The following is a 27,334-nucleotide window of genomic DNA, read 5'->3' as shown; positions in this document are numbered from 1 at the left end:
GCTCGTGCAGCAGTGAAAACCGGAAGACTATGCTCGGCGCCTTCCAATTTGCATCACAATGTAGGAAGCACTTGAGGATGAAGATTTCGTTTCCAAACTTTCAGCGACGAAGCGACCTTTCATTTTTCTGTAGATGTTGACCATAACAATGTGAGAGTGTTGGGCATTGAAAATCCTCCTGAAATTGTGGCGCATGAACGAAATTCGCCCAAAGTTAATGTTTTGTGTGCAATGTCACAGATGAAGCTATATGGGCCGTTTTTCTTTTGTTAGAAGACTGTGACGGATACTTCTAACCTTGGTATAACGCAGTTGTTTTTGGTTCCACAACTGACTGCTGATCCCGAGAATTTCGTCTTCCTAAAAGACAGGGCACCCTCTCATTGGAGCATCACCGTTCGTCACCAACTAAACGACGAACTTCTGCGTCGCTGCGCTGGACTGGGTGTAGTGGTGAAGATGAAGTGGCTCTATTCCTTTACCACCCCCCCCCCCCCCATGGCGCCTGACCTAACGCCTTGCGACTTTTTCCCTGGGAGGATACATTAAGCACCGTGTTTACGACGATGGGACAGCTGAGAGAACGCGTCAGTACTGCTCAAAATGGTTCAAATGGCTCTGAGCACTATGGGACTCAACTTCTGAGGTCATTAGTCCCCTAGAACTTAGAACTAGTTAAACCTAACTAACCTAAGGACATCACACACATCCATGCCCGAGGCAGGATTCGAACCTGCGACCGTAGCGGTCTCGCGGTTCCAGACTGCAGCGCCAGAACCGCACGGCCACTTCGGCCGGCGTCAGTACTGCTGTGTTGACCGTTGACATGATGTTGCTACATAAGTTATGGAACGTACTTGACTATCCCTTGGGTGTGTGTCGTGTAACCAGAAGATCACTCATAGAACAGTTGAAGCATACAAAATGTAAACTTGGTAAATTTATTATTGTATTTAGGCATCAGTCATATTTGTACATGTAATGCTTTAGAAAATATAAATCTTTGGAAACGAATGAATAATTTATAGCCGCCCTGAACATGGTGAAGCTAGTGATTGTCCCACATGAGATACACTATGTGATCAAAAGTATCCGGAAAACTGGCTGAAAATGACTTACAAGTTCGTGGCGCCCTCCATCGGTAATGCTGGAATTATGGTGTTGGCCCACCCTTAGCCTTGATGACAGCTTCCACTCTCGCAGGCATACGTTCAATCAGGCGCTGGAAGGTTTCTTGCGTAATGGAAGCCCATTCTTCACGGAGTGCCGCACTGAGGAGAGGTATCGATGTCGGTCGGTGAGGCCTGGCACGAAGTTGGCGTTCCAAAGCATCCCAAAGGTGTTCTGTAGGATTCAGGTCACGACTCTGTGCAAGCCACTCCATTACAGGGATGTTATTGCCGTGTAACTACTCTACCATAGGCCGTGCACTATGAACAGGTGCTCGATGGTGCTGAAAGATGCAATTGCCATCCCCGTATTCCTCTTCAACACTGGGAAGCAAGAAGGTGCTTAAAACATCCATGTAGACAAAAACATAACCACACCATAACACGACCGCCTCCGAATTTTGCTGTTGACACTACATACGCTGGCAGATGACGTTCACCAGGCATTCGCCATAACCAGACCCTGCCATCGGATCGCCACATTGTGTACCGTGATTCGTGACTCCACACAACGTTTTTTTCACTGTTCAATCGTCCAATGTTTACGCTCCTTACAGCAAGCGAGACTTCGTCTGCCATTTACTGGTGTGATTTGTGGTTTATGAGCAGCCGCTCGGCCATGAAATCCAAGTTTTCTCACCTCCCGTTCAACTGTCATAGTACTTGCAGTGGATCCTGATGCAGTTTTGAATTGCTATGTGATGGTCTAGATAGATGTCTGCCTATTACACATTACGACCCTCTTCAACTGTCGACGGTCTGAGTCAGTCAACAGACTAGGTAGGCCTGTACGCTTTTGTGCTGTAAGTGTGCCTTCACGTTTCCACTTCACTATCACATCGGAAACAGTCCATCCAGGAATGTTTAGGAGTGTGGAAATCTCGCGTACAGACGTATGATACAAGTGGCACCCAATCACCGGACCACGTTCGAAGTGCGGGAGTTTTGCGGAGCGCCCCATTCTGCTCTCTCACAATGTCTGATGACTACTGAGGCCGCTGATATGGAGTATGTGGCAGTAGGTGGCCGCATAATGCACCTAATATGAGAAACCTATGTTTTTGGGGTGTTAGGTTGGGTTGGGTTGTTTGGGGAAGGAGACCAGACAGCGAGGTCATCGGTCTCATCGGATTAGGGAAGGATGGGGAAGGAAGTCGGCCGTGCCCTTTCAGAGGAACCATCCCGGCATTTGCCTGGAGTGATTCAGAGAAATCACAGAAAACCTAAATCAGGATGGCCGGACGCGGGATTGAACCGTCGTCCTCCCGAATGCGAGTCCATTGTCTAACCACTGCGCCACCTCGCTCGGTCGTTTTTGGGGTGTGTCCGGATTATTTTGGTCACATAGTGTAACTTCTGACTCGTTAAAGATACTCGTATCTGTAAGCTATTTTCAATTAGACGTATAGAGACCAGGGGCTCAGGAGTCAAACTTGTTCTGCAAATTTATTCGTCACTGAGATTTTATTTTATTTTGTACGTCGAACTGTGGTAGTTCTTTACACCAGAAACTGGGTGAAAAAACTGGATGACATAACCGTTTTGTAGATACGTCAAGAAATTGTCAAAATTGTCCTGTGTGCATTGTGTGTTCCCTCCTCTCGCCACATGGTCGTATGTCCAGCGTCGTGGAACATGATCGTTTTGTTGGTCCAGGTGTTATGGTGTAGGGGCGTATTGACCATATCTTTGAACACGGAACACTCGCCAGTCAACGTTACTGTGGCACTGTACTCCTTCCCCGTGTGTGTCTTTCCAAGGGAGCATTCGGCCCCAATTTCATTTTTGTGGACGACACTGCGCGACCGCGTCGGAAAGCTCAGGCGGACGGATTCTTGAAACGCGACGATATTCGGCGAATGGACGGGCCTGCCCATTCCCCCGACTTAAATCCCACCGCATGTGGGATGCGCTGCGGAGAAGTACTGCACCATGTCCACATGCTCTGACGACCATTCAGCAGTTGCCAACTAAGCTGGTAGAGGAATGGAACGCCGTACGACGGAAGTTCCTTACCAACATTGTGTCCAGGATAGGAACACCTTGCAGAGTCTCCATTGGTGGCCATGGTGATCACACACCTTATTAAGAACTATGTCCTACCTATTGTAATGTCCAGGGGAGCACCATGAATCACAGTGTCTTCAATGTAATTATTTTTTTCCAACAAAAGTGCCATTTCTGTTCGTTTAATTGCACAACCCTTCTTTGACCTTCTGTGCTACACTGATCAGCCAGAACATTATGGCAACATACCGAACAGCTGCTATGTCCACCTTTGGCACAGATATCAGGGGCGATACTTCGTGGCAATGAAGCAGTGAGACCTTGGCACGTCGCTGAAGGGAGTTGGCACCACATCTTCACACACAAGTCACCTAATTCCAGCAAAATTACAGGGGGGGGGGGGGGGGGAGATGAGTTCTCACGCCACATTTAATCACGTTCCAGGTGTGTTCGATCGGGTTCAGATCTGACGAGCTGGGGGACCACCACATCAATGGGAACTCCTCACTTTATTCCTTTAACCACTTCATCGCACTCTCGTCTGCATCTACGTCTACGTGATTACTCTGCTGTTCACAATACAGTGCCTGGCAGAGGGTTCTATGAACCACCTTCAACTACCGTTCCACTCTCGAACGGCACGCGGGAAAACCGAGCACTTAAATTTTTTCTGTGAGAGCAATGATTTCTCTTATTTTACCGTCATGATCATTTCTCCCTATGTAGGTGGGTGCCAACAGAAAGTTTTCGCAATCGGAGGAGAAAACTGGTGATTGAAATTTCATGAGAAGATCCGGTCGCCTTTGTTTTAATGATTGCCACTCCAATTCACGTATCATGTCTGTGGCACTATCTCCCCTACTTCGCGATAATACAAAGCCGGCCGTTGTGGCCGTGCGGTTCTAGGCGCTTCAGTCTGGAACCGCGTGACCGCTACGGTCGCAGGTTCGAATCCTGCCTCGGGCATGGATGTGTGTGATGTCCTTAGGTTAGTTAGGTTTAAGTAGTTCTAAGTTCTAGGGGACTGATGACCACAGATGTTAAGTCCCATAGTGCTCAGACCCATTTGAACCATTTGATAATAGAAAACGAGCTGCCCTTCTTTGTACTTTTTCGATGTCATCCGTCAGTCCCATCTGATGCGGATTCCACACCGCACAGCAATACTCCAGAATAGGGCGGACAAGCGTGGTGTAAGCATTCTTTTTAGTAGACCTGTTGCACCTTCTAAGGTTCTTCCAATGGATCGCCGTCTTTGGTTGGCTCTACGCACTACATTATCTATCTGATCGTTCCAATTTATGGTTTTTGTAATTCTAATCCCTAAGTATTTAGTTGAATTTACAACCTTAAGATTTGTGTAACTTATCGCGTAATCGAAATTTAGCGGATTTCTTTTAGTACTCATCTGAATAACTTCACACTTTTCTTTATTCAGGGTCAATTGCCACTTTTCGCACCATACAGATAGGTAAATCATTTTGCAATTCGTTTTGGTCATCTGATGACCTTACAAGATGGTAAATGACAGCTTCATCTGCAAACAATCTAATAGGGCTACTGAGATTGTCTCCTATGTTGTTAATGTAGATCAGGAACAATAGAGGTCCTATAACACTTCCCTGGGGAACGCCGGATATTACGAGTATTTCTGTTTTCCTCAATAACTTTCCGTCTACTGCTACGAACTGTGACCTTTTTGACAGGAAATCACGAATCCAGTCGCACAATTGAGGCGATCTCCGTAGGCACGCTGTTTGGTTAGAAGACGCTTGTGAGGAACGGTGTCGAAAGCCTTCTGGAAATCTTAAAATATGGAATCAATTTGACATCCCCTGTCGATAGCACTTCTTACTTCATGAGTATAAAGAGCTAATTGTGTTTCGCAAGAACGATATTTTCTGAATCCGTGCTGACTATGTGTCAATAAATCGTTTTCTTCGAGGTACTTCATAATGTTCGAATATAGTATATGTTCCAAACCCCTACTACAAATCGACGTTAGTGATATCGACCTGTAATTCAACGGATTACTTCTACTTCCCTTTTTGTGTATTGGTCTGACTTAAGCAATTTTCCAGTCTTTAGGTACGGGTCTTTCTGTGAGCGAGCGGTTATATATAATTGCCAAATATGGAGCTATTTCATCAGCATACTCTGAAAGGAACCTGACTGGTATACAATCTGGACGGGAAGCTTTGCTTTTATTAAGTGATTTAAGCTGCTTTGCGACACCGAGGATATCTATTTCTATGTTTCTCATCTTGGCAGTTGTTCTTGATTGGAATTCAGCAATATTTACTTCGTCTTCTTTGGTGAAGGAGTTTCGGAAAATCTTGTTTAATAACTCTGCTTTAGGGGCACTGTCATCAGTGACTTCACCGTTGTTATCCCTCAGTGAAGGTATTGATTGCGTCTTGCCACTGATGTGCTTTATGTATGGCCAGAATCTCTTTGGCTTTTTTGCCAGTTTTCTAGACAGAGTTTCGTTGTGGAAATTATTGAAAGCATCTCGCATTGAAGTACGCGCTATACTTCGAACTTCTGTAAAACTTTGCCAGTCTTGGGGATTTTGCGTTCTTTTAAATTTGGCATGGCTTTTTCTGTGCTTGTGCAACAGCGATCTGACCCGTTTTGTGCACCATGGGGGATCAGTACCATCACTTATTAATTTATGTGGTTTATATCTCTCAATTGCTGTCGATACTTTCTCTTTGAAATCATTCCACAACTTTTCTACGCTTACTTGATCAGATCGGGAGGAGTGCCGAGCGGTCTCGGGCGCTGCAGTCATGGACAGTGCGGCTGGTCCCGGCGGAGGTTCGAGTCCTCCCACGGGCATGGGTGTGTGTGTTTGTCCTTAGGATAATTTAGGTTAAGTAGTGTGTAAGCTTAAGGACTGATGACCTTAGCAGTTAAGTCCCATAAGATTTCACACACATTTGAACATTTTTTGGAAGGAGTGCAGGCTGTCTCTTAAAACGGTGTCCCTGTGACATAGCGCATCATCTTGAAAATTGCCACTGCCATAGGGAAACATGATCCTCATGAAGGAGTGTACGTGGTCTGCAACCAGTTTACGATACTCCTTGGCCATCATGGGGTGTAAGGTATGTGATGCGTCTCAAACAGCCTCCCCATACAAATGCCAACCTCACCTTCATGAGTTGCAGCCAAGGATTGCTGCACGGTACACCCTGTTACCACTAACGAGGATATGGCGACCGAGTATCTCCCGGAATAAGGAGACACCCTCTACCAAGCGAAACGGCCTCCTAGGAGGGCGGATGAGCAGGTAGAGGCAGGGCACTCTCTTGTCCTTGGGATGGGAAACTGTCCCTAAAGGCGGAAGAGCCACATGATGGCCAACGGCATAGAATGAAGAAGGCAAGGAGAAACCACTTCATTAAAGATCTAATTAGATTTCTCAAGTATCAGCAGCCATAATATGAATATGAAACAAGCTCTAGTAAAAATGCAATCCGGAGTAATAGCCCCTCATTCGGTTCTCCGGGAGGGGACTACCAGAGATCTCGTTTCAACAGTTCATAGGAAGAAAGGAAATAAAAAGAGCTATAGTAGAATTGGAACGTGGAACGTCCGCACCTTACTGCAGATGGGGAAGCTCGAAAACCTTAAGCAAGAAATGAAGAAAATGAAGTTGGATATACTAGGAGTGTCTGAAATGAGATGGCCTAACTGCGGAGATTTCTGGAGTGATGAGTACAGGATAATTCACACAGGAACGATAGAAGATAGACCTGGAGCAGGTGGGGTTGGAGTAGTTATGAGTCGAAAATTGGGGCAGAGGGTGAAGGGATATATACAATATGGAGGAAGGATAATACTTGTCAGTCTAGATACCAAACCTACAGAGACGGTTGTGATACAGGTCTATATGCCTACCACAAACCAGGAGGATGAGGAAGTTGAAGCTGTATATGAAGAGTTAAATGGAGCCTTGAGAGGAATCAAAGGAGAAACAAATTTAATAATCATGGGAGACTGGAACGCAATAGTAGGAGATAAAGAGGTACAGCCAGCTGTTGGACGCTACGGCCTTGGTAAAAGGAATGATAGAGGAGACCGACTTATAGAATTTTGTAACAGAAATCAACTGATAATATCGAACACGTGGTTTCAACATCACCCCCGTAGAAGATACACCTGGAAGTCACCAGGGGATAGAGAACGATACCAAATTGATTACATTCTAGTCAAAAATAGATTTAGAAATCAACTAAAAGACTCTAGAGCATACGCAAGTCCAGATATTGTGAGTGATCACAACATGGTTGTTGCGGAATGCCGACTCAAGTTCAAATGCATAAGGAAGAAAATAGGAAATGGAAAACTGGATATAGGGAAGCTTGGAAACCGTGAGACGCAGAAGGAGTTCCAAGAAAGGGCTAAGGATCTAATTCAACAGCATCCTATAGAGAATGTAGAACAACATTGGGAAAATATGAGAGATGGCCTAATAAAAGCAGCTGAAGAGATAATTGGAAAACAAAAACCTGAAAAGAGGAAGGAGTGGATAACTGATGAAATAATACTTATGTTTGAGGAAAGAAGGAAGCTCAAAAATAATGAAACGGAAGAAGGGAAAACAGCATACCGAGTGCTTAGGAACAAAATCAACAGGAAGTTGAAGCAAGTAAAAGAAAGATTCCTTGAAGACAGATGCAAAGAAGTTGAAGACCTTCTGAAGAAAGGGAACCTTGAATTAGCATACAAAACAGTGAAACGCTTCTTCTCAGGAGGACAAAGGATTAGATGTAATGTCCTAATAAGAGAGGATAATAAGATGGTGTATAATCATGAAGATATAGCACTTACGTGGAAGGAATACCTAGAGAAATTATATGGAGGCAACGTACAAGATGACATCATTGAAAGTGAGGACGAAGTAGATAAAGATGAACTAGGAGACAGCATACTAAGGTCTGAATTTGATCAGGCACTACAGGCACTTAAGCACGGAAAAGCACCAGGAATTGACTCATTGCCTGCAGAAATCATCAAAGCAGCTGGAACAGAAATAAAAGATAAATTGTATAAATTAATCTGCCAAATATATGATACTGGAGAGCTGCCTGAGGACTTCAAAAAGTGTATTATTGTTCCATTACCAAAGAAAATGCCAGCAAAATCGTGTGCACAATACAGAACCCTCAGCCTAACATCACATGCATCAAAAATTTTGACGACCATCCTCCTCAGAAGAATTGAAGGGAACGTGGAATGCATGCTCACAGAAGACCGGTTTGGCTTTAGAAGAGGGAGAGGTACGCGAGAAGCCATTATGGCCCTAAGGCTCATAATAGAAAAAAGAATGGAAAAAGGAAAGGACACCTACATAGCATTTGTTGACCTCGAAAAGGCCTTTGATAAGGTTGAATGGAAAAAACTATTCCCGATATTGAGGGAAACTGGAGCTAAGTACAAGGACAGGAGAACGATATGGAACATATACAAAGAAGAGGTGGCAATAGTGAGATGTGGGGAACATCAACAACAAGCAAAAATTAAACAGGGTGTGAGACAGGGATGTGCACTCTCCCCTGTCCTCTTTAATATGTACATACAGAAAGCAATGGACGAGATCAGAGAAAAGTTAGGACAAGCTAATGGAATCAGGATCCAGGGAAAAATAGTTGATATGCAGCGTTTTGCGGATGACATTGCTGTCCTAGCGGAAAATGAGGAAGAATTACAAGTAGTGTTGGAGGAAATGGAAAACACTCTTGCTACACGGTACAACATGAAAATTAATAAGTCAAAAACAAAAATCTTAGTTGCAAGCAAACAAAATAATCAAGCAAATACGAATATAAGGCTGAATGGAGAGAAGTTGAAAGAAATACAAGACTTTGTCTACTTGGGAAGCAGAATAACATCAGATGGTCGTAGTAGGGAAGATGTAATAAGTAGAATAAATCAGGCAAAGACTGCATTCTATAAAAGGAAAGGACTCCTCACATCAAATATGATAAGTCTGTCGTTAAGGAAGCGGTTAATAAAGACCTTTGTTGGGAGTGTGCTTCTCTACGGCAGCGAAACCTGGACACTTGGAGAGGACGAAAGAAGAAGGACTGAAGGATTCGAAATGTGGTGTCTGCGAAGGATGTTAAAAATTCCATGGACGGCCAGGATGACAAATGAAGAAGTCCTGCAGAGAGCGGAGGAAGTTCCAGTTCTTTGGAAGACGGTCAAGAAGAGGAGAGATATATGGATGGGACACATTCTGAGACATGAAAGTCTTCTCCACACTATAACGGAAGGCCTTGTGGAGGGCAAAAGGGCAAGAGGCAGACCTAGAAGAAAGTACATAAGCCAGATAATGCAGGACCTAGGATGCGGAAGTTTCACGGAATTGAAGAGGCTGGCCGACAATCGCACTGAATGGAGAGCTGCTGCAAATCAATCTTAGGATTGGCAACTTAAGAAGAAGTTGGCCATCATGGTGCCTTGCACGAGCTCAGCTGGACCCATGGATGCCCACGTGAATGTTCCCTAGAGGATAATGGAGCCGCCGTGAGGTTGTCTCTGTCCCGCAGTACAATTGTCGAGGAACTGCTCCCCTGGAAGACGACGGATTCGCGCCCTCCCATCAACATAATGAAGAAGGCACCGGGATTCGTCAGACGGTGCAACGCTGTGCTACTGTGTCAACGTCCAGTGCCGATACTCACGTGCCCATTTCAGTCGTAGTTACCGATGTCGCGGTGTTAACATTGGTACATGCATGGGTCGTCGGCTGCGGAGGCACATCATTAGGAATGTTCGGTGCACTGTGTGTTCAGACGCACTTGTACTCTGCCCAGCCTTAAACTCTGATAATAGTTACGCCACAATTCGCCGCCTGTCCTGTTTTATCAGTGTGCCCAGCCTGCGACGTACGCAATATGTAATGAGAGGGATGGCCGCCGAATCCCACCACGTCTGGATGTGGTTTCACCCTCGTTTCGCCACTTGTTGAAGACACTCACTACAGCACTCCTTCCAAAAAGTCGTGCAGTTTCCGAACTGTTTATGCTGAATCTCCGGGCGATCACACACTGTCCTCATCAAACTCAGATAGATCAAGCGCCCTTCCCATTTACAAAAAAAAAAAAAAAAAAAAAAAAAAAATGGTTCAAACGGCTCTAAGCACTATGGGACATAACATCTGAGGTTATCAGTCCCCTAGACAGAACTACTTAAACCTGAAACTTTCTGGCAGATTAAATCTGTGTGCCGGACTCGAACTCGGGACCTTTGCCTTTCGAGGGCAAGTGCTCTACCAACTGAGCTACCCAAGCACGACTCACGCCCCGTCCTCACAGCTTTACTTCTGCCAGTACCTCGTCTCCTACCTTCCAAACTTTACAGAAGCTCTCCTGCGAAACTTGCAGAACTAGGACTTCTGGAAGAAAGGATATTGCGGAGATATGGCTTAGCCACAGCCTGGGGGATGTTTCCAGAATGAGATTTTCACTCTGCAGCGGAGTGTGCGCTAATATGAAACTTCCTGGCAGATTAAAACTGTGTGCCGGACAGAGACTCGAACTCGGGACGTTTGCCTTTCGCGGGCAAGTGCTCTACCAACTGAGCTACCCAAGGACGATTCACGCTTCTGTAAAGTTTGGGAGGTAGGAGGCGAGGTGCTGGCAGAAGTAAAGCTGTGAGGACGGGGCGTGAGTCGTGCTTGGGTGGCTCAGTTGGTATAGCACTTGCCCGCGAGAGGCAAAGGTCCCGAGTTGGAGTCTCGGTCCGGCACACAGTTTTAATCTGCCAGGAAGTTTCATATCAGCGCACACTCCGCTGCAGAGTGAAAATCTCATTCTGGATACTTAAACCTAACTAACCTAAGGACATCACACACATCCATGCCCTAGGCAGGATTCGAACCTGCGGCTGTAGCAACAGCGCGGTTCCAGACTGAAGCGCCTAGAACCGCTAGGCCACAGGGGCCGGCTTCCCATTTACACACGGACAACATGCTCATTGATACTACGTACATTATGCGTGTGTCTAAAACTCATTCCTCGCCAGGTGACTTTGCTATCGCATGGATGAGTTTATATCCACAGTGTTCATAATGTTCTGGCTGATCAGTGTATACTGTAGCAGTTCTTTGAATGTATGGTCCAAGTTGCATCGAGCAGTGGTACTCGAAAATGACACATTATGCGAAAGTTGCTTTCGTCCTTAAGTTTTGCACAGCATGTGTAGATGACTGGAAACGAGTACGTTGTATCAGTAAAAGAGTTGCGGCTGTGCCCGTGCTTGTTGCAGAGGAGATCCTGAAGAGCAGCGGCGCGATGTGGTTCAGCCCGGATGGCCGCTACCTGCTGTACGCCACGTTCAACGACACGCGAGTGGGGGAGCTGCGCTACCCCTGGTACGGCACCGCCCAGAAGGACCGGCCACAGTACCCACAGCTCCGCACTCTCCGGTACCCCAAGGTAAGCCCGCCGACCCGGCGCTCTACATCAGACCTCGTCAAAGATTCCTAATAGTTCGTCGCGCTACTGCCAGCTTTCAGCTGCGAGGTGCTAACGGCTGCAGGCAAGAACAATGGGCGTCTACAGAGCTGTGTGACAACTTTGTGGCGTGCCACAGAAACGTTTAGAAATTCGAATTACGATATCCGTTCCGGCAGACGCGCGAAGCTGATTCGCCCAGCCCACTGCAACTGTCATAAATTTCTTAAAAGACATCATAGTCGCCGTTGGCTGTATAAAATATTTATTGTTACTATTGCAATTTCGACCTTATGGCCATTTTCAAGTAACACTTCAAAGTCGCCTAAACACAAAAATACAAAAGTGAAGCACAGGGTGTATATACACAATTAAACAAATATTTCATTAAGAAAGTAGCTCAATTATAAAAATTGGAGATAAATGTACATTACTTACATTTTGTCAGAATATAAAACTATATGACATGAGTACTTGTCGTCGTCAAAATGCAGCCTTTTGACTGTGAGAGTCCCACAGGATCCGCTGAGTACATCGTAATATGTTGTTAAATATACAGGATGTTACAAAAAGGTACGGCCAAACTTCCAGGAAACATTCCTCACACACAAATAAAGAAAAGATGTTATGTGGACACGTGTCCGGAAACGCTTAATTTCCATGTTAGAGTTCATTTTAGTTTCGTCAGTATGTACTGTACTTCCTCGATTCACCGCCAGTTGGCCCAATTGAAGGAAGGTAATGTTGACTTCGGAGCTTGTGTTGACATGCGACTCATTGCTCTACAGTACAAGCATCAAGCACATCAATACGTAGCATCAACAGGTTAGTGTTCATCACGAACGTGGTTTTGCGGTCAGTGCAATGTTCACAAATGCGGAGTGGGCAGATGCCCATTTGATGTATGGATTAGTACGGGGCAATAGCCGTGCCGCGGTACGTTTGTATCGAGGCAGATTTCCAGAACGAAGGTGTCCCGACAGGAAGACGTTCGAAGCAATTGATCGGCGCCTTAGGGAGCACGGAACATTCCAGCCTATGACTCGCGACTGGGGAAGACCTAGAACGACGAGGCCACCTGCAATGGACGAGGCAATTCTTCGTGCAGTTGACGATAACCCTAATGTCAGCGTCAGAGAAGTTGCTGCTGTACAAGGTAACGTTGACCACGTCACTGTACGGAGAGTGCTACGGGAGAACCAGTTGTTTCTGTACCATTTACAGCGTGTGCAGGTACTATCAGCAGCTGATTGGCCTCCACGGGTACACTTCTGCGAATGGTTCATCCAACAATGTGTCAATCCTCATTTCAGTGCAAATGTTCTCTTTACGGATGAGGCTTCACTCCAACTTGATCTAATTGTAAATTTTCACAATCAACATGTGTGGGCTGACGAGAATCCGCACGCAATTGTGCAATCACGTCATCAACACAGATTTTCTGTGAACGTTTGGGCAGGCATTGTTGGTGATGTCTTGATTGGGCCCCATGTTCTTCCACCTACGCTCAATGGAGCACGTTATCATGATTTCATACGGGATACTCTACCTGTGCTGCTAGAACATGTGCCTTTACAAGTACGACACAACATGTGGTTCATGCTGCACATTTCAGTCGAAGTGTTCGTACGCTTCTCAACAACAGATTCGGTGACCGGTGGATTGGTAGAGGCGGACCAATTCCATGGCCTCCACGCTCTCCTGACCTCAACCCTCATGACTTTCATTTATGGGGGCATTTGAAAGCTCTTGTCTACACAAACCCGGTACCAAATGTAGAGACCCTTCGTGCTCGTATTGTGGACGGCTGTGATACAATACGCCATTCTCCAGGGCTGCATCAGCGCATCAGGGATTCCTTGCGACGGAGGGTGGATGAATGTACCCTCGCTAACGGAGGACATTTTGAACATTTCCTGTAACAAAGTGTTTGAAGTCACGCTGGTACGTTCCGTTGCTGCGTGTTTCCATTCCATGATTAATGTGATTTGAAGAGAAGTAATAAAATGAGCTCTAACATGGAAAGTAAATGGCTCTGAGCACTATGGGACTCAACTGCTGTGGTCATAAGTCCCCTAGAACTTAGAACTACTTAAACCTAACTAACCTAAGGACATCACACACATCCATGCCCGAGGCAGGATTCGAACCTGCGACCGTAGCGGTCATGCGGTTCCAGACTGTAGCGCCTTTAACCGCTCGGCCACTCCGGCCGGCTATGGAAAGTAAGCGTTTCCGGACACATGTCCACATAACATATTTTCTTTCTTTGTGTGTGAGGAATGTTTCCTGAAAGTTTAGCCGTACCTTTTTGTAACACCCTGTATACTGAACTGTCGATGTTACCATCGTTCTAATAATCTATCACACATACAAGTTCAGGTGCACTGACAACATGTGGAGCTAAGTCAGTTGGCGCGAAAATATATTTACTAAAGATACTGCCTGTGCACGTAGCAAAAATAGTGCACACCAAGGATACAACTTATAAGCTTTATATCGTAAAGTCTTTTCATCTGTCGACAACATACAGCTTACTAAATAGTGCTATGATTGTAATGGGCAGTAGGATAGGATCGGAATATTTATTTAATAACATGTTGTTGTTGTGGTCTTCAGTCCTGAGACTGGTTTGATGCAGCTCTCCATGCTACTCTATCCTGTGCAAGCTTCTTCATCTCCCAGTACCTACTGCAACCTACATCCTTCTGAATTCGCTTAGTGTATTCATCTCTTGGTCTCCCCCTACGATTTTTACCTTCCACGCTGCCATCCAATACTAAATTGGTGATCCCTTGATACCTCAGAACATGTCCTACCAACCGATCCCTTTTTCTGGTCAAGTTGTGCCACAAACTCCTCTTCTCCCCAATCCTATTCAGTACCTCCTCACTAGTTATGTGATCTACCCATCTAATCTTCAGCATTCTTCTGTAGCACCACATTTCGAAAGCTTCTATTCTCTTCTTGTCCAAACTATTTACCGTCCATGTTTCACTTCCATACATGGCTACACTCCATACAAATACTTTCAGAAAAGACTTCCTGACACTTAAATCTATACTCGATGTTAACAAATTTCTCTTCTTCAGAAACGCTTTCCTTGCCATTGCCAGTCTACATTTTATATCCTCTCTACTTCGACCATCATCAGTTATTTTGCTCCCCAAATAGCAAAACTCCTTTACTACTTTAAGTGTCTCATTTCCTAATCTAATACCCTCAACATCACCCGACTTAATTCGACTACATTCCATTATCCTCGTTTTGCTTTTGTTGATGTTCATCTTATATCCTCCCTTCAAGACACCATCCATTCCGTTCAACTGCTCTTCCAAGTCTTTTGCTGTCTCTGACATAATTACAATGTCATCGGCAAACCTCAAAGTTTTTATTTCTTCTCCATGGATTTTAATACCTACTCCGAATTTTTCTTTTGTTTCCTTTACTGCTTGCTCAATAGACAGATTGAATAACATCGGGGAGAGGCTACAACCCTGTCTCACTCCTTTCCCAACCACTGCTTCCCTTTCATGCCCCTCGACTCTTATAACTGCCATCTGGTTTCTGTACAAATTGTAAATAGCCTTTCGCTCCCTGTATTTTACCCCTGCCACCTTTAGAATTTGAAAGAGAGTATTCCAGTTAACATTGTCAAAAGTTTCTCTAAGTCTACAAATGCTAGAAACGTAGGTTTGCCTTTCCTTAATCTTTCTTCTAAGATAAGTCGTAAGGTCAGTATTGCCTCACGTGTTCCAGTATTTCTACGGAATCCAAACTGATCTTCCCCGCGGTCGGCTTCTACTAGTTTTTCCATTCGTCTGTAAAGAATTCGCGTTAGTATTTTGCAGCCGTGGCTTATTAAACTGGAAGTTCGGTAATTTTCACATCTGTCAACACCTGCTTTCTTTGGGATTGGAATTATTATATTCTTCTTGAAGTCTGAGGGTATTTCGCTTGTTTCATACATCTTGCTCACCAGATGGTAGAGTTTTGTCAGGACTGGCTCTCCCAAGGCCGCCAATAGTTCCAATGGAATGTTGTCTACTCCGGGGGCCTTGTTTCGATTCAGGTCTTTCAGTGCTCTGTCAAACTCTTCACGCAGTATCGTATCTCCCATTTCATCTTCATCTACATCCTCTTCCATTTCCATAATATTGTCCTCAAGTACATCGCCCTTGTTTAGACCCTCTATATACTCCTTCCACCTTTCTACCTTCTCTTCTTTGCTTAGAACTGGGTTTCCATCTGAGCTCTTGATATTCATACAAGTGGTTCTCTTATCTCCAAAGGTCTCTTTAATTTTCCTGTAGGCAGTATCTATCTTACCCCTAGTAAGATAAGCCTCTACATCCTTACATTTGTCCTCTAGCCATCCCTGCTTAGCCATTTTGCACTTCCTGTCGATCTCATTTTTGAGACGTTTGTATTCCTTTTTGCCTGCTTCATTTACTGCATTTTTATATTTTCTCCTTTCATCAATTAAATTCAATATTTCTTCTGTTACCCAAGTATTTCTACTAGCCCTCGTCTTTTTACCTATTTGATCCTCTGCTGCCTTCACTACTTCATCCCTCAGAGCTACCCATTCTTCTTCTACTGTATTTCTTTCCCCCATTCCTGTCAATTGTTCCCTTATGCTCTCCCTGAAACTCTGTACAACCTCTGGTTCTTTCAGTTTATCCAGGTCCCATCTCCTTAAATTCCAACCTTTTTGCAGTTTCTTCAGTTTTAATCTACAGGTCATAACCAATAGATTGTGGTCAGAGTCCACATCTGCCCCTGGAAATGTCTTACAATTTAAAACCTGGTTCCTAAATCTCTGTCTTACCATTATATAATCTATCTGATACCTTTTAGTATCTCCAGGGTTCTTCCATGTATACAACCTTCTTTCATGATTCTTAAACCAAGTGTTAGCTATGATTAAGTTGTGCTCTGTGCAAAATTCTACCAGGCGGTTTCCTCTTTCATTTCTTAGCCCCGATCCATATTCACCTACTACGTTTCCTTCTCTCCCTTTTCCTACTCTCGAATTCCAGTCACCCATGACTATTAAATTTTCGTCTCCCTTCACTATCTGAATAATTTCTTTTATTTCATCATACATTTCTTCAATTTCTTCGTCATCTGCAGAGCTAGTTGGCATACAAACTTGTACTACTGTAGTAGGTGTGGGCTTCGTATCTATCTTGGCCACAATAATGCGTTCACTAAGCTGTTTGTAGTAGCTTACCCGTGTTCCTATTTTCCTATTCATTATTAAACCTACTCCTGCATTACCCCTATTTGACTTTGTGTTTATAACCCTGTAGTCACCTGACCAGAAGTCTTGTTCCTCCTGCCACCGAACTTCACTAATTCCCACTATATCTAACTTTAACCTATCCATTTCCCTTTCAAATTTTCTAACCTACCTGCCCGATTAAGGGACCTGACATTCCACGCTCCGATCCGTAGAACGCCAGTTTACTTTCTGCTGATAACGACATCCTCTTGAGTAGTCCCCGCCCGGAGATCCGAATGGGGGACTATTTTACCTCCGGAATATTTTACCAAAGAGGACGCCATCATCATTTAATCATACAGTAAAGTTGCATGCCCTCGGGAAAAATTACGGCCGTAGTTTCCCCTTGCTTTCAGCCGTTCGCAGTACCAGCACAGCAAGGCCGTTTTGGTTATTGTTACAAGGCCAGATCAGTCAATCATCCGGACTGTTTCCCTTGCAACTACTGAAAAGGCTGCTGCCCCTCTTCAGGAACCACACGTTTGTCTGGCCTCTCAACAGATACCCCTCCGTTGTGGTTGTACCTACGGTACGGCTATCTGTATCGCTGAGGCACGCAAGCCTCCCCACCAACGGCAAGGTCCATGGTTCATGGGGGGGGGGGGGGGGGGATTTAATAACATAATAGAGGATAATACATGTGTTATCTGTTAATAAGCTCTCACATTGAGTTAAGTGCTCGTAAATGAGATGAAGACAGAGCTCTGATACCAGAATGAGATTTTCACTCTGCAGCGGAGTGTGCGCTGATATGAAACTTCCTGGCAGATTAAGACTGTGTGCGGGCCGAGACTCGAACTCGGGACCTTTGCCTTTCGCGGGCAATTGCTCTACCGACTGAGCTACCCAAGCACGACTCACGCCCCGTCCTCACAGCTTTACTTCTGCCAGTTCCTCGTCTCCTACCTTCCAAACTTTACAGAAGCTCTCCTGCGAACCTTGCAGAACTAGAACTCCTGAAAGAAAGAATACTGTAGAGACATGGCTTAGCCACAGCCTGGGGGATGTTTCCAGAATGAGATTTTCACTCTGCCAGGAAGTTTCATATCAGCGCACACTCCGCTGGGACAATTTTTTTATACAGTTGTAAATCTCTATTTCTTCTAGAATATTCATGATTCTACTTTTAGGCACAGTATGCAGTATTTTAAGGGATGAATCTATGTTGTTACCATATGTTTATTCTCAATTAAGTATTTGCTAAATGTAGAGGTATAAATGGACAAATGAAACCATACACGACGTGACATTGATTCAACTAATGTCTGAAATAGTGCTGGAGGGAACTGATGCCATGAATCCTGCAGGTTTTTCCATAATTCCGTAATAGTAGGAGGGGGTGGAGATCTCTTCTGAACAGCATGTTGCAAGGCATCCCATATATGCCCAATAATGTTTTGTCTCGGCAATTTGGTGGCTAGTGGAAATGCTTAAACTCAGAAGAGTGTTCCTGGAGCCACTGTGTAGCAATTGCGGACGTGTGGGATGTCGCATTGTCCTGCTCGTCCGACTAGGCAACATGTTTCCAATCATCAACAGTCCAACGTCGGTGTTGATGGGCCCAGTCGAGGCGTAAAGCTTTGTATCGTGCAGTCAGCAACGGTACACGCGAGGACCTTTGGTTCCGAAAGCCCGTATCGATTATGTTTCGTTGAATGGTTCGCACGCTGACACTTGAAATCTGCAGCAATTGGCGGAAGGGTTGCACTTGCTGAACGATTCTCTACAGCCGTCGTTGGTCCCGTCCTTGCAGGATCTTTTTCTATGCGGACATTTAACGTTTTACCGGATTCCTGATACGACTGATACGATACACTCGTGAAATGGTCGTACGGGAAAATCCCCACTTCATCGTTACTTCGGAGATGCTGTGTCCCATCGCTCGTCCGCCGACTGTGACACCGCATTCAAACTCACTTGATAACCTGCCGTTGTAGCAACAGTAACCGACCTAACAGCTGCGCCAGACACTTGTTGTCTTACGTAGGCGTTACCGACAGCAGCGCCGTATCCTGCCTGTGTATTTGAATACTTGAATACTCGTACCTATACCAATTTCGTTGGCGCTTTATATATAATACGTGTAACGACATTCCTCTCAACAGCGAGTAGTTCGCCTTCCGTAATGTTCGCACGTGCATTGACAATGCGCTGACGCATATTGTCAGGCGTTGTCGGTGGATCATGATAGCAAATATCCTTCAAATTTCCCCACAGAAAGAAATCCGGGGACGTCAGATCCGGTGAACGTGCGGACCAGTGTTCGACGACCAATCCACCTGTCATGAAGTATGCTATTCAATGAGTGGTTAGTGTTTAACGTCCCGTCGACAACGAGGTCATTAGAGAGTATGCTATTCAATATCGCTTCAACCGCTCGCGAGCTGTGTCGGACATCCATCATGTTGGAAGTACATCGCCATTCTCTCATCCAGTGAAACATCTTGTAGTAACATCGGTAGAACATTACGTAGGAAATCAGCATACATTGCATTGCCATCGATAAAATGGGGGCCAATTATCCTTCCTCCCGTAATGGCGCACCATACAGTAACCCGACAAGGTCGCTGATGTTACACTTGTCGCCGCCATCGTGGATTTTCCGCTGCCCAATAGTGCATATTATGCCGGTTTACGATACCGCTGTTGGTGAATGATGCTTCGTCGCTAAATAGAACGCGTGCAAAAAATCTGTCATCGTCCCGTAATCTCTCTTGTGCCCAGTGGCAGAATTATACACGACGTTCCGAGTCGTCGCCATGCAATTCCTGGTGCATAGAAATATGGTACAGGTGCAGTAGATGTTGATGTAGCATTCTCAGCACCGACGTTTTTGAGATTCCCGATTCTCGCGCAATTTGTCTGCTACTGATGTGCGGATTAGCCGCGACAGCAGCTAAAACTACTACTTGGGCATCATCATTTGTTGCAGGTCGTGGCTGACATTTCACATGTGGCTGAACACTTCCTGTTTCCTTAAATAAAGTAACTATCCGGTGAACGGTCCGGACACTTGGATGATGTCGTCCAAGACCCCGAGGAGCATATATAGCACACGCCCGTTGGGCATTTTTATCACAATATCCATACATCAACACGATATCGACCTTTTCGGCAATTTGTAAACGGTCCATTTTATCACGGATAATGTATCACGAAGCAAATACCGTCCCCACTGGCGGAATGTTACGTGATACCACGTACATAAACGCTTGTGACTATTACAGCGCCATCTATCACAAAGCGGAAAAAGTGGTCCAACTAAAACTTACATATTTCTTTACGTACGACACGAACATGTAATAAAAAAAAAGGGGGTTCCTATTTAAAAAAAAACGCAGTTGATATCCGTTTGACCTATGGCAGCGCCATCTAGCGGGCCAACCTACAAGCTAGACGAGTTTCCTTCTTTGTAGTTTTTTCGTTTGATGTTTATTTCGTGAGATATTTGGCCCGGTCACTATCAATGGACCACCCTGTATATATATGAATTTGACGCACGGGAAAATCCCCACTCCATCACTACATCGGGGATGCTGTGTCCCATCGTTCATGCGCCGACTATAACACCACGTTCAAACTCATTCACATCTTGATAATCTGCCGTTGTAGCAGCAACAGCCGATTTAACAACTGAGCCAGACCTTGTCTTATTTAGGCGTTGCCGACCGCAGCGCCGTATTCTGCCTGTTTACATATCACTGCATTTGAATACGCATGCCTATACCAGTGTATATACTGTAGGGACGAATGAAAATTTGTACTAAGGCAAGGATTCGAAACCGGGCCTCCTGGTCAATATGAAGATGTTCTAACCACGACGTCGCCGAGGTACTATGGCTTTGCACAACTGCACAGACCATCCTAGCACACCTCGTTCCTCAGTCCAAATTCCCACTGACACCTAAGCTCATTTGGTATTCCCCTAAATTCGAGCAGCGTTGCAGAGTATTTGTTCGGTGCTGAGGTGCTATTGTAATACAGTTGCAGAGCTTCTGCAATGCTGTTCGAGTGTAGGGGGAATAGAAAGAGGGCTGAGGCGTGAATGGGAGTTTTGATTGAGGAGAGAGTTGTGCAGAGACGCCGTGCCAGGGTGGCATCGCATCTGCCTAGTGAGAATCCCGGCCTTGGTACAAACATCCTTTCATCACTTCGGTCTGGACATGTACACGACAGCAATCAACGACAGCTGCACCAACTGATACCAGTCGTTGGCTTTGATCCGTGACGTCACTATGTTCCGCGAGACGTCATATGTGCACAAAAATGTAACAGAACACTGAAAATATTTGTTCGGCATCTGTACCAATTTTTGGAATGCAGGTGTGGTAACTAATTTGTAGCATAGTCCGAGGTCTGGTATGGGTTGTAAGGTAATAGTTTGGTTGTGAATTGGCGAATCCAACGAATGTAATGTCAGGAGAGTAGAGAGCTTTTTCTATACGATGCTGTTATGGTCGCTGGAGTAAAGTTTGTTCTCCTGTGTTCAGCAACTCAACTTCATTGGCGAGTTTCGAGTGAACTCACCTTCAGAATATCAGAGGAGATAGGGAGCTTTACACACAAGGTATGGCTCAAGTTAAAGTACTAACACCATGTTTGATATTCTGAAGATGTATTTAGTAGAAACGAATCAGTAAAGTTAAGCTGCTGAACATCAAATACAAAACTTTTCTCCAGCGACCATTTCAGCAGTGTATAAAAAAGGCCCATTTCTATGAAAGAGTCGCATGCCTCTTAGGTGACTATGTCACACCTCAAAGTCACGAGAATAGATGCAGTTGTTGTTGCAGTTTGTATGTCAGGTACGCTTATTGGATTGCTGTGACTGGTTTATGTACATCGTTTTGATGATATCATGGGTCAAAGTACTCGAGCGATGTCGGCAGGTTGAATATTTTCGTTGTAATGATACCATCACAGCTCAGCATAGTCACAGCGATGCGGCATGGCACCGCCTACCCTATGGCCAGTACAGAGTTGGACTTCATCCGAGCAACCGTATGCAACCGCTACACACATTCACACAGCCAAAGAGTCGTTCGAACTGTAATCTGACAAGTCCCAAACCATTTGCGACTGGGCGCTGGTTGTTCACGCTGACTCAAATTGCTCACGTTCACTTGGACACGTCCGAGAATTATCATCAAAGTGCAACTCAGCCTTTGTTAATACAGGCAGAGTGATGTGTATTGTTGCACGAGACCTAACTTAGGTTCAGTGTCAGTTTTGTTTGAGTTTGCGGATCCAAAGAATCTAATGTCATGATGCTAGCTGCAGTTGTTGCTATGGCACGTGCTCAAGTGCTTTCGGCCGCCATTAGACGAGGACAGCTACAAGCGCTATTTGTTACGTCATTAGTGAAGTAGCTTTTCAGTAACTGCTGACTTCTCATCGGGGAATAGTCAGTTTATTCGACTGAGTAGACCCTATTAGTTTAACAAGTTTTTTTGGTGTGCCGATTTTGCGCAGCAATTAAACAAATAATCTTTTTATAAATTCGGACGCCTTTTTCTCCCTGAAGTCTAATAATTTCGTTCCAGAGACTTTCGCCTTTTATATTTAAGACATCTCAGATTTATTTAATAGTTACTTTCTATCTTACCAAAAATCTGCGTTTTCTCTCATCTGGTCGCAGGAACTTGAAATCTTGTTTCACAAGACAGTGCAGATCAGGTTGTGGAAAGGGGCCAAGGTCAATTACTGTTAGTTATACAAGAACATACACAACTTTATTGCTCAAACCAATGCACAGTTTTCTCTTTAAAACAACAAAGATCAATTAGCGGCTGAGGGCCCAATAAAAAAATTTCTTTGCATAATAAAAGAGAGGCTTTAAAGATAAGCTTTTACTCAGTACAACAAAAACATCTTAAGAAAACTTGAAGTATCTTGTTGGCTGAAGGCCCAAACAACTACTCAAGAAGAATTAAAGACCACCTTAAGATAAACATTTACAAAACACAGCTGAAGGCCGTTTCAGGAATTCAAGATAATTAAAGTGAAACCTTACAGACAAGGATTTACGTATTAAAGCCACAGATTCTGAAACAAACACGTCTGAAGGTCTAATCTTAAAATAGTTGTCATGAAGTCGGCTGAAGGCCATATACTAAACATAAAATAGACAATATTAATACACGGCTGAAGGATTGATTGGCACTGTACCTGTAACCAAATAAAATGACAATCACAAACAACAACAGTGGTGCTCAGAAGTGTTCCAAGGGTCGGCCTGGGGAGGAAACTCTAACAAGGTGAGACAGGCAGCCAACCGTAACACTAAACAATCGGGTGGCAACACGACCTGGGGACTGCTGAGGAACCAACCAACAGCTTAATCAATTCCCCCTCCACCCGAAACAGTCGCTGCTCTATTTCAACCGACCCACTGACTACTCCAGTACGCAGACAGCATTCATCTTCTCAGTGGAAATCAGAGAAGCTACACACGGTTCCACGTAAACACACACTTGCACAAGAACTCGAACAATCGTAAAAGCAGTCACTGTGGGACAGGGACAAATGAATTCGATACACAGTGAGTTTCCACAAGCGGTCGGCGACTAAATACACGTTGTCCGATGAGAAGACCGACCGAACGACCGACCCAGGTCGTTCCCACTGAAGTTACGTGTGTCGGCAACGGTCGGGCGAGTCTCGGCTATCCGAAGCTGACTGCAGCTCCAACCCGACTTAACGCGATGTCCGTTCGGAATTCGGAGAAACGGCGACGCGGGCACACTGGCTCTGACCCAACCATGCAGAGGTAACTCTTGCCCATTGGCCACGACATCTCTGCACAAGGAAGGAACCGACCCACGTCCGCCAAGATGACGAACTGACGAGGCCCAGAACCGGTCAATAGACCAAATACACGTCGCCCGATGAGACGACCAACCGAACGACCGACCATCGTTCGTCCTGCTCCAATCTCCTTCCGTCGGACAGTCCATGTGTGGCGCCAGCGGCCGCCGAGCACTAGCTGTCAGCACCTCACTGGCGCTCCGTCCCCGACTTCACTGCTGCTGCGTCCGGACTGAGCTCCCAAATGGTTCAGAGCACTATGGGGCTTAACATCTGAGGGCATCAGTCCACTAGAACTTAGAACCACTTAAATCTAACTAACCTAAGGACATCACAAACATCCACACCCAAGGCAGGATTCGAACCTGCGACCGTAGCGGTCGCGCGGTTCCAGACTAAAGCGCCTAGAGCCGCTCGGCCACACCGGCCAGCCTCAGCTCCCAACAGAACTCCAGACACACGACGGCCCGGAAATACTATCGGTCGCTCCAGTGATGATACGACAGTGCACTTATCGATAAGCGCTGCTGCTGCCACTCACGGGCAGGTAAAGCAGGAAGTTAGTGACGCCAGTAAATGGAATAACAAAATGAGGCGGCAGTACCGTAACAGAGGATGACAAACAACCAACTAGGTGAACACGAGCCGCGCACCGCTCAGAACTTACATTTCACTTGTAAAAGTTTTGTACCTATGTACGTCGAGATCTCGTAGCACTTCGTTTCCAAAACATGTGCACGAAACTGCAGATGCCGTCCTCTCTTTACAAAAACATAGCGAATTACACAAACTGCGCTACCCTGTAACATTAATGTGACCACCTGTCAGAAGCCTGAATAACCACCTTTTGCAACGCGGATCGATGCGAGACGTCCAGCAACAGAGTCAGTGATGTTCTGCAAGGTTCCTACAGGGATGCGGAGCCATCTCTACTCCAGTGCTGAAGCCAGCTGCGCTAGGTTTCTCGGCTGAGGATCCATGGCGGGAAAAAGTATGGGGAGGACGTAAACTCATCCCGATGCTCTTAGAACCACTTGCATACACTTTGAGCTATGTGACACGTTGCATTGTCTTGCTGTTAGATGCCATTATGCCAAGGAAAAAGTAACTGCTTGCACAACTAGACATGGCCTCCAAAAATACCTCCATAGTTTTGTTCATCCATTGTGCCTTCCGGAATAATGAGACAGCCCAGAGAATGCGACTAAAACATTCCCCAAACCATAACGCGCCCTCCTCATCCTGTACCTTTCCGACGATTGTTCAAGGGCGTTTGCTTTCAAACGTTTCACTCCGCACCCACCAACGGTCATCTAACTGAATGAGCATAAAAAGTTGCTCATCTGAAAAGGCGAGGTGTGTCACCACCCAGTGAATGTGCAGTTGCAGTTGTTGTTGTTGTTGTTGTTGTTGTTGTTGTAGTCTTCAGTCCAGAGGCTGGTTTGATGCAGCTCTCCATGCTACACTATCCTGTGCAAGCTTCTTCATCTCCCAGTACTTACTGCAACCTACATCCTTCTGAATCTGATTAGTGTATTTATCTCTTGGTCTCCGTCTACGATTTTTACCCTCCATGCTGCCCTCCAGTACTATATTGGTGATCCCTTGATGCCTCAGAACATGCCCTACCAACCGATCCCTCCTTCTAGTCAAGTAGTGCCACAAACACCTCCCCAATTCTATTCAATACCTCCTCATTAGTTATGTGATCTACCCATCTAATCTTCAGCATTCTTCTGTAGCACCACATTTCGAAAGCTTCTTATCTCTTCTTGTCCAAGCTATTTATCGTCCATGTTTCACTTGCATACATGGCAACACTCCACACAAATACTTTCAGAAACAACTTCCCGACATTTAAATCTATACTCGATGTTAACAAATTTCTCTTCTTCAGAAACGCTTTCCTTGCCATTGCCAGTCTACATTTTATATCCTCTCTACTTCGACCATCATCAGTTATTTTGCTCCCCAAATAGCAAAACTCCTTTACTACTTTAAGTGTCTCATTTCCTAATCTAATTCTCACAGCATCACCCGACTTAATTCGACTGCATTCCATTACCCTTGTTTTGCTTTTGTTGATGTTCATCTTATACCCTCCTTTCAAGACACTGTCCATTCCGTTCAATTGCTCTTCCAAGTCCTTTGCTGTCTCTGTCAGGATTACAATGCCATCGGCGAACCTCAAAGTTTTTATTTCTTCTCCATGGATTTTAATACCTACTCCGAAATTTTCTTTTGTTTCCTTTACTGCTTGCTCAATATACAGACTGCATAACATCGGGGATAGGCTACAACCTTGTCTCACTCCCTTCCCAACCACTGCTTTCCTTTCATGTCCCTCGACTCTTATAACTGCCAACTGGTTTCTGTACAAATTGTAAATAGCCTTTCGCTCCCTGTATTTTACCCCTGCCACCTTCAGAATTTGAAAGAGAGTATTCCAGTCAACATTGTCAAAAGCTTTCTCTAAGTCTACAAATGCTAGAAACGTAGGTTTGCCTTTCCTTAATCTATTTTCTAAGATAAGTCGTAGGGTCAGTACTGCCTGACGTGTTCCAACATTTCTACGGAATCCGAACTGACCTTCCCCGAGGTCGGCTTCTACCAGCAGTTGCAGTATTGGCGTGCAAATTCCAGCCTTCGTGGATGTAGAGCCATGTCGATTCCAGCGCCGTGGCCAGCTTCGCTGGGTTACTCGGTTGAGAGTCCAGAAGTAGTGCTACAGATTCTCGATTAGGTTTTGATCCTGGTGGTGTGGCGGCCAGAAGAAGACGGTAAATTCATCCTGGTGCTCTTCGCATCGAGCACGTACAATGCGAGCTGCGTGACGCGTTGCATTGTCCCGCTGGTAGATGCCACCATGCCGAGGAAAAACCAACTGCCTGTAGGGTCGTTATAATCCCCAAGAATAGATGTATATCTGTTTTGATCCACTGCGCCTTCCAGAATGACTAGATCAGCCAGGGAATGGCAAGAAAACATTCCCCAGACCACAACAGTCCCTCCTGCGGCCGGGACCACTCCGACAATTGTTGCAGGGGCGTGCACTCCAATGGCCATCTGTCCGATGGAGCGTAAAACGTGATTCGTCTGGAAAGGCCATCCGTCGCCACTCAGTTGGCTTCTAGTTGCTGTACTGCCGTGCAAATTCCAGCATTCCTCGCCGACGAACAGCAGGCAACTTGTGTGCATGAACCAGGCGCCTGCTGAGGTGGCCCACATTGAGCAACGTCCACTGAGCGGTCATTGAGGCGACACTGTTGGTAGCCCCTCGGTTCATCAGAATGGTCAGTTGCTCAGTAGTTGCACGTATATTGCTCCGAACATATCTCCGCAGCCACAGTTCGCCTCTGTGATCTATGGCCCATGGTGCACCATGGCTGCCTTCTCGCTAGTTTTCTATAGCGCAGTTTTGGCATGCACGTTATACTTTAACCACGGAGGTACGTGAACAGTTAGCAAACTTGGCCGTCTCGTTAATGCTTCTACCCTTTACCCGAAATCAAATGATAAAGCCCTTTTGGGCGTGAAATAAATCGCTTCATTTCCACATTACGACAACGGCTGCACCGTTTTTCCGCGTTCCTGCG

At 45.3% G+C, this 27,334-nt stretch overlaps 1 protein-coding gene and 1 non-coding gene across 2 annotated transcripts in view; one reads left to right on the top strand and one right to left on the bottom strand.

Annotated features, from left to right (window-relative positions):
* The window catches only part of LOC126195613 (inactive dipeptidyl peptidase 10-like), an 801,628-nt gene that overhangs the window by 599,988 nt on the left and 174,306 nt on the right, over positions 1 to 27,334 (top strand). The window contains exon 7 of the mRNA XM_049934238.1: positions 11,457 to 11,626. Coding sequence (XP_049790195.1) covers positions 11,457 to 11,626 — 170 coding nt within the window. The remainder of the gene's footprint in view (positions 1 to 11,456; positions 11,627 to 27,334) is intronic.
* On the bottom strand, positions 17,710 to 17,785 carry Trnas-cga (transfer RNA serine (anticodon CGA)). Its single transcript has one exon. It is a non-coding gene; the product is annotated as a tRNA-Ser (tRNA).

The sequence above is a fragment of the Schistocerca nitens genome, chromosome 7, assembly GCF_023898315.1.
Source record: "Schistocerca nitens isolate TAMUIC-IGC-003100 chromosome 7, iqSchNite1.1, whole genome shotgun sequence".
Classification (NCBI taxonomy): Eukaryota; Metazoa; Arthropoda; class Insecta; order Orthoptera; family Acrididae; genus Schistocerca; species Schistocerca nitens.
The sequence above is the reverse complement of the archived record's forward strand: the minus strand, read 5'-3'. Positions and strand labels throughout refer to the sequence as shown.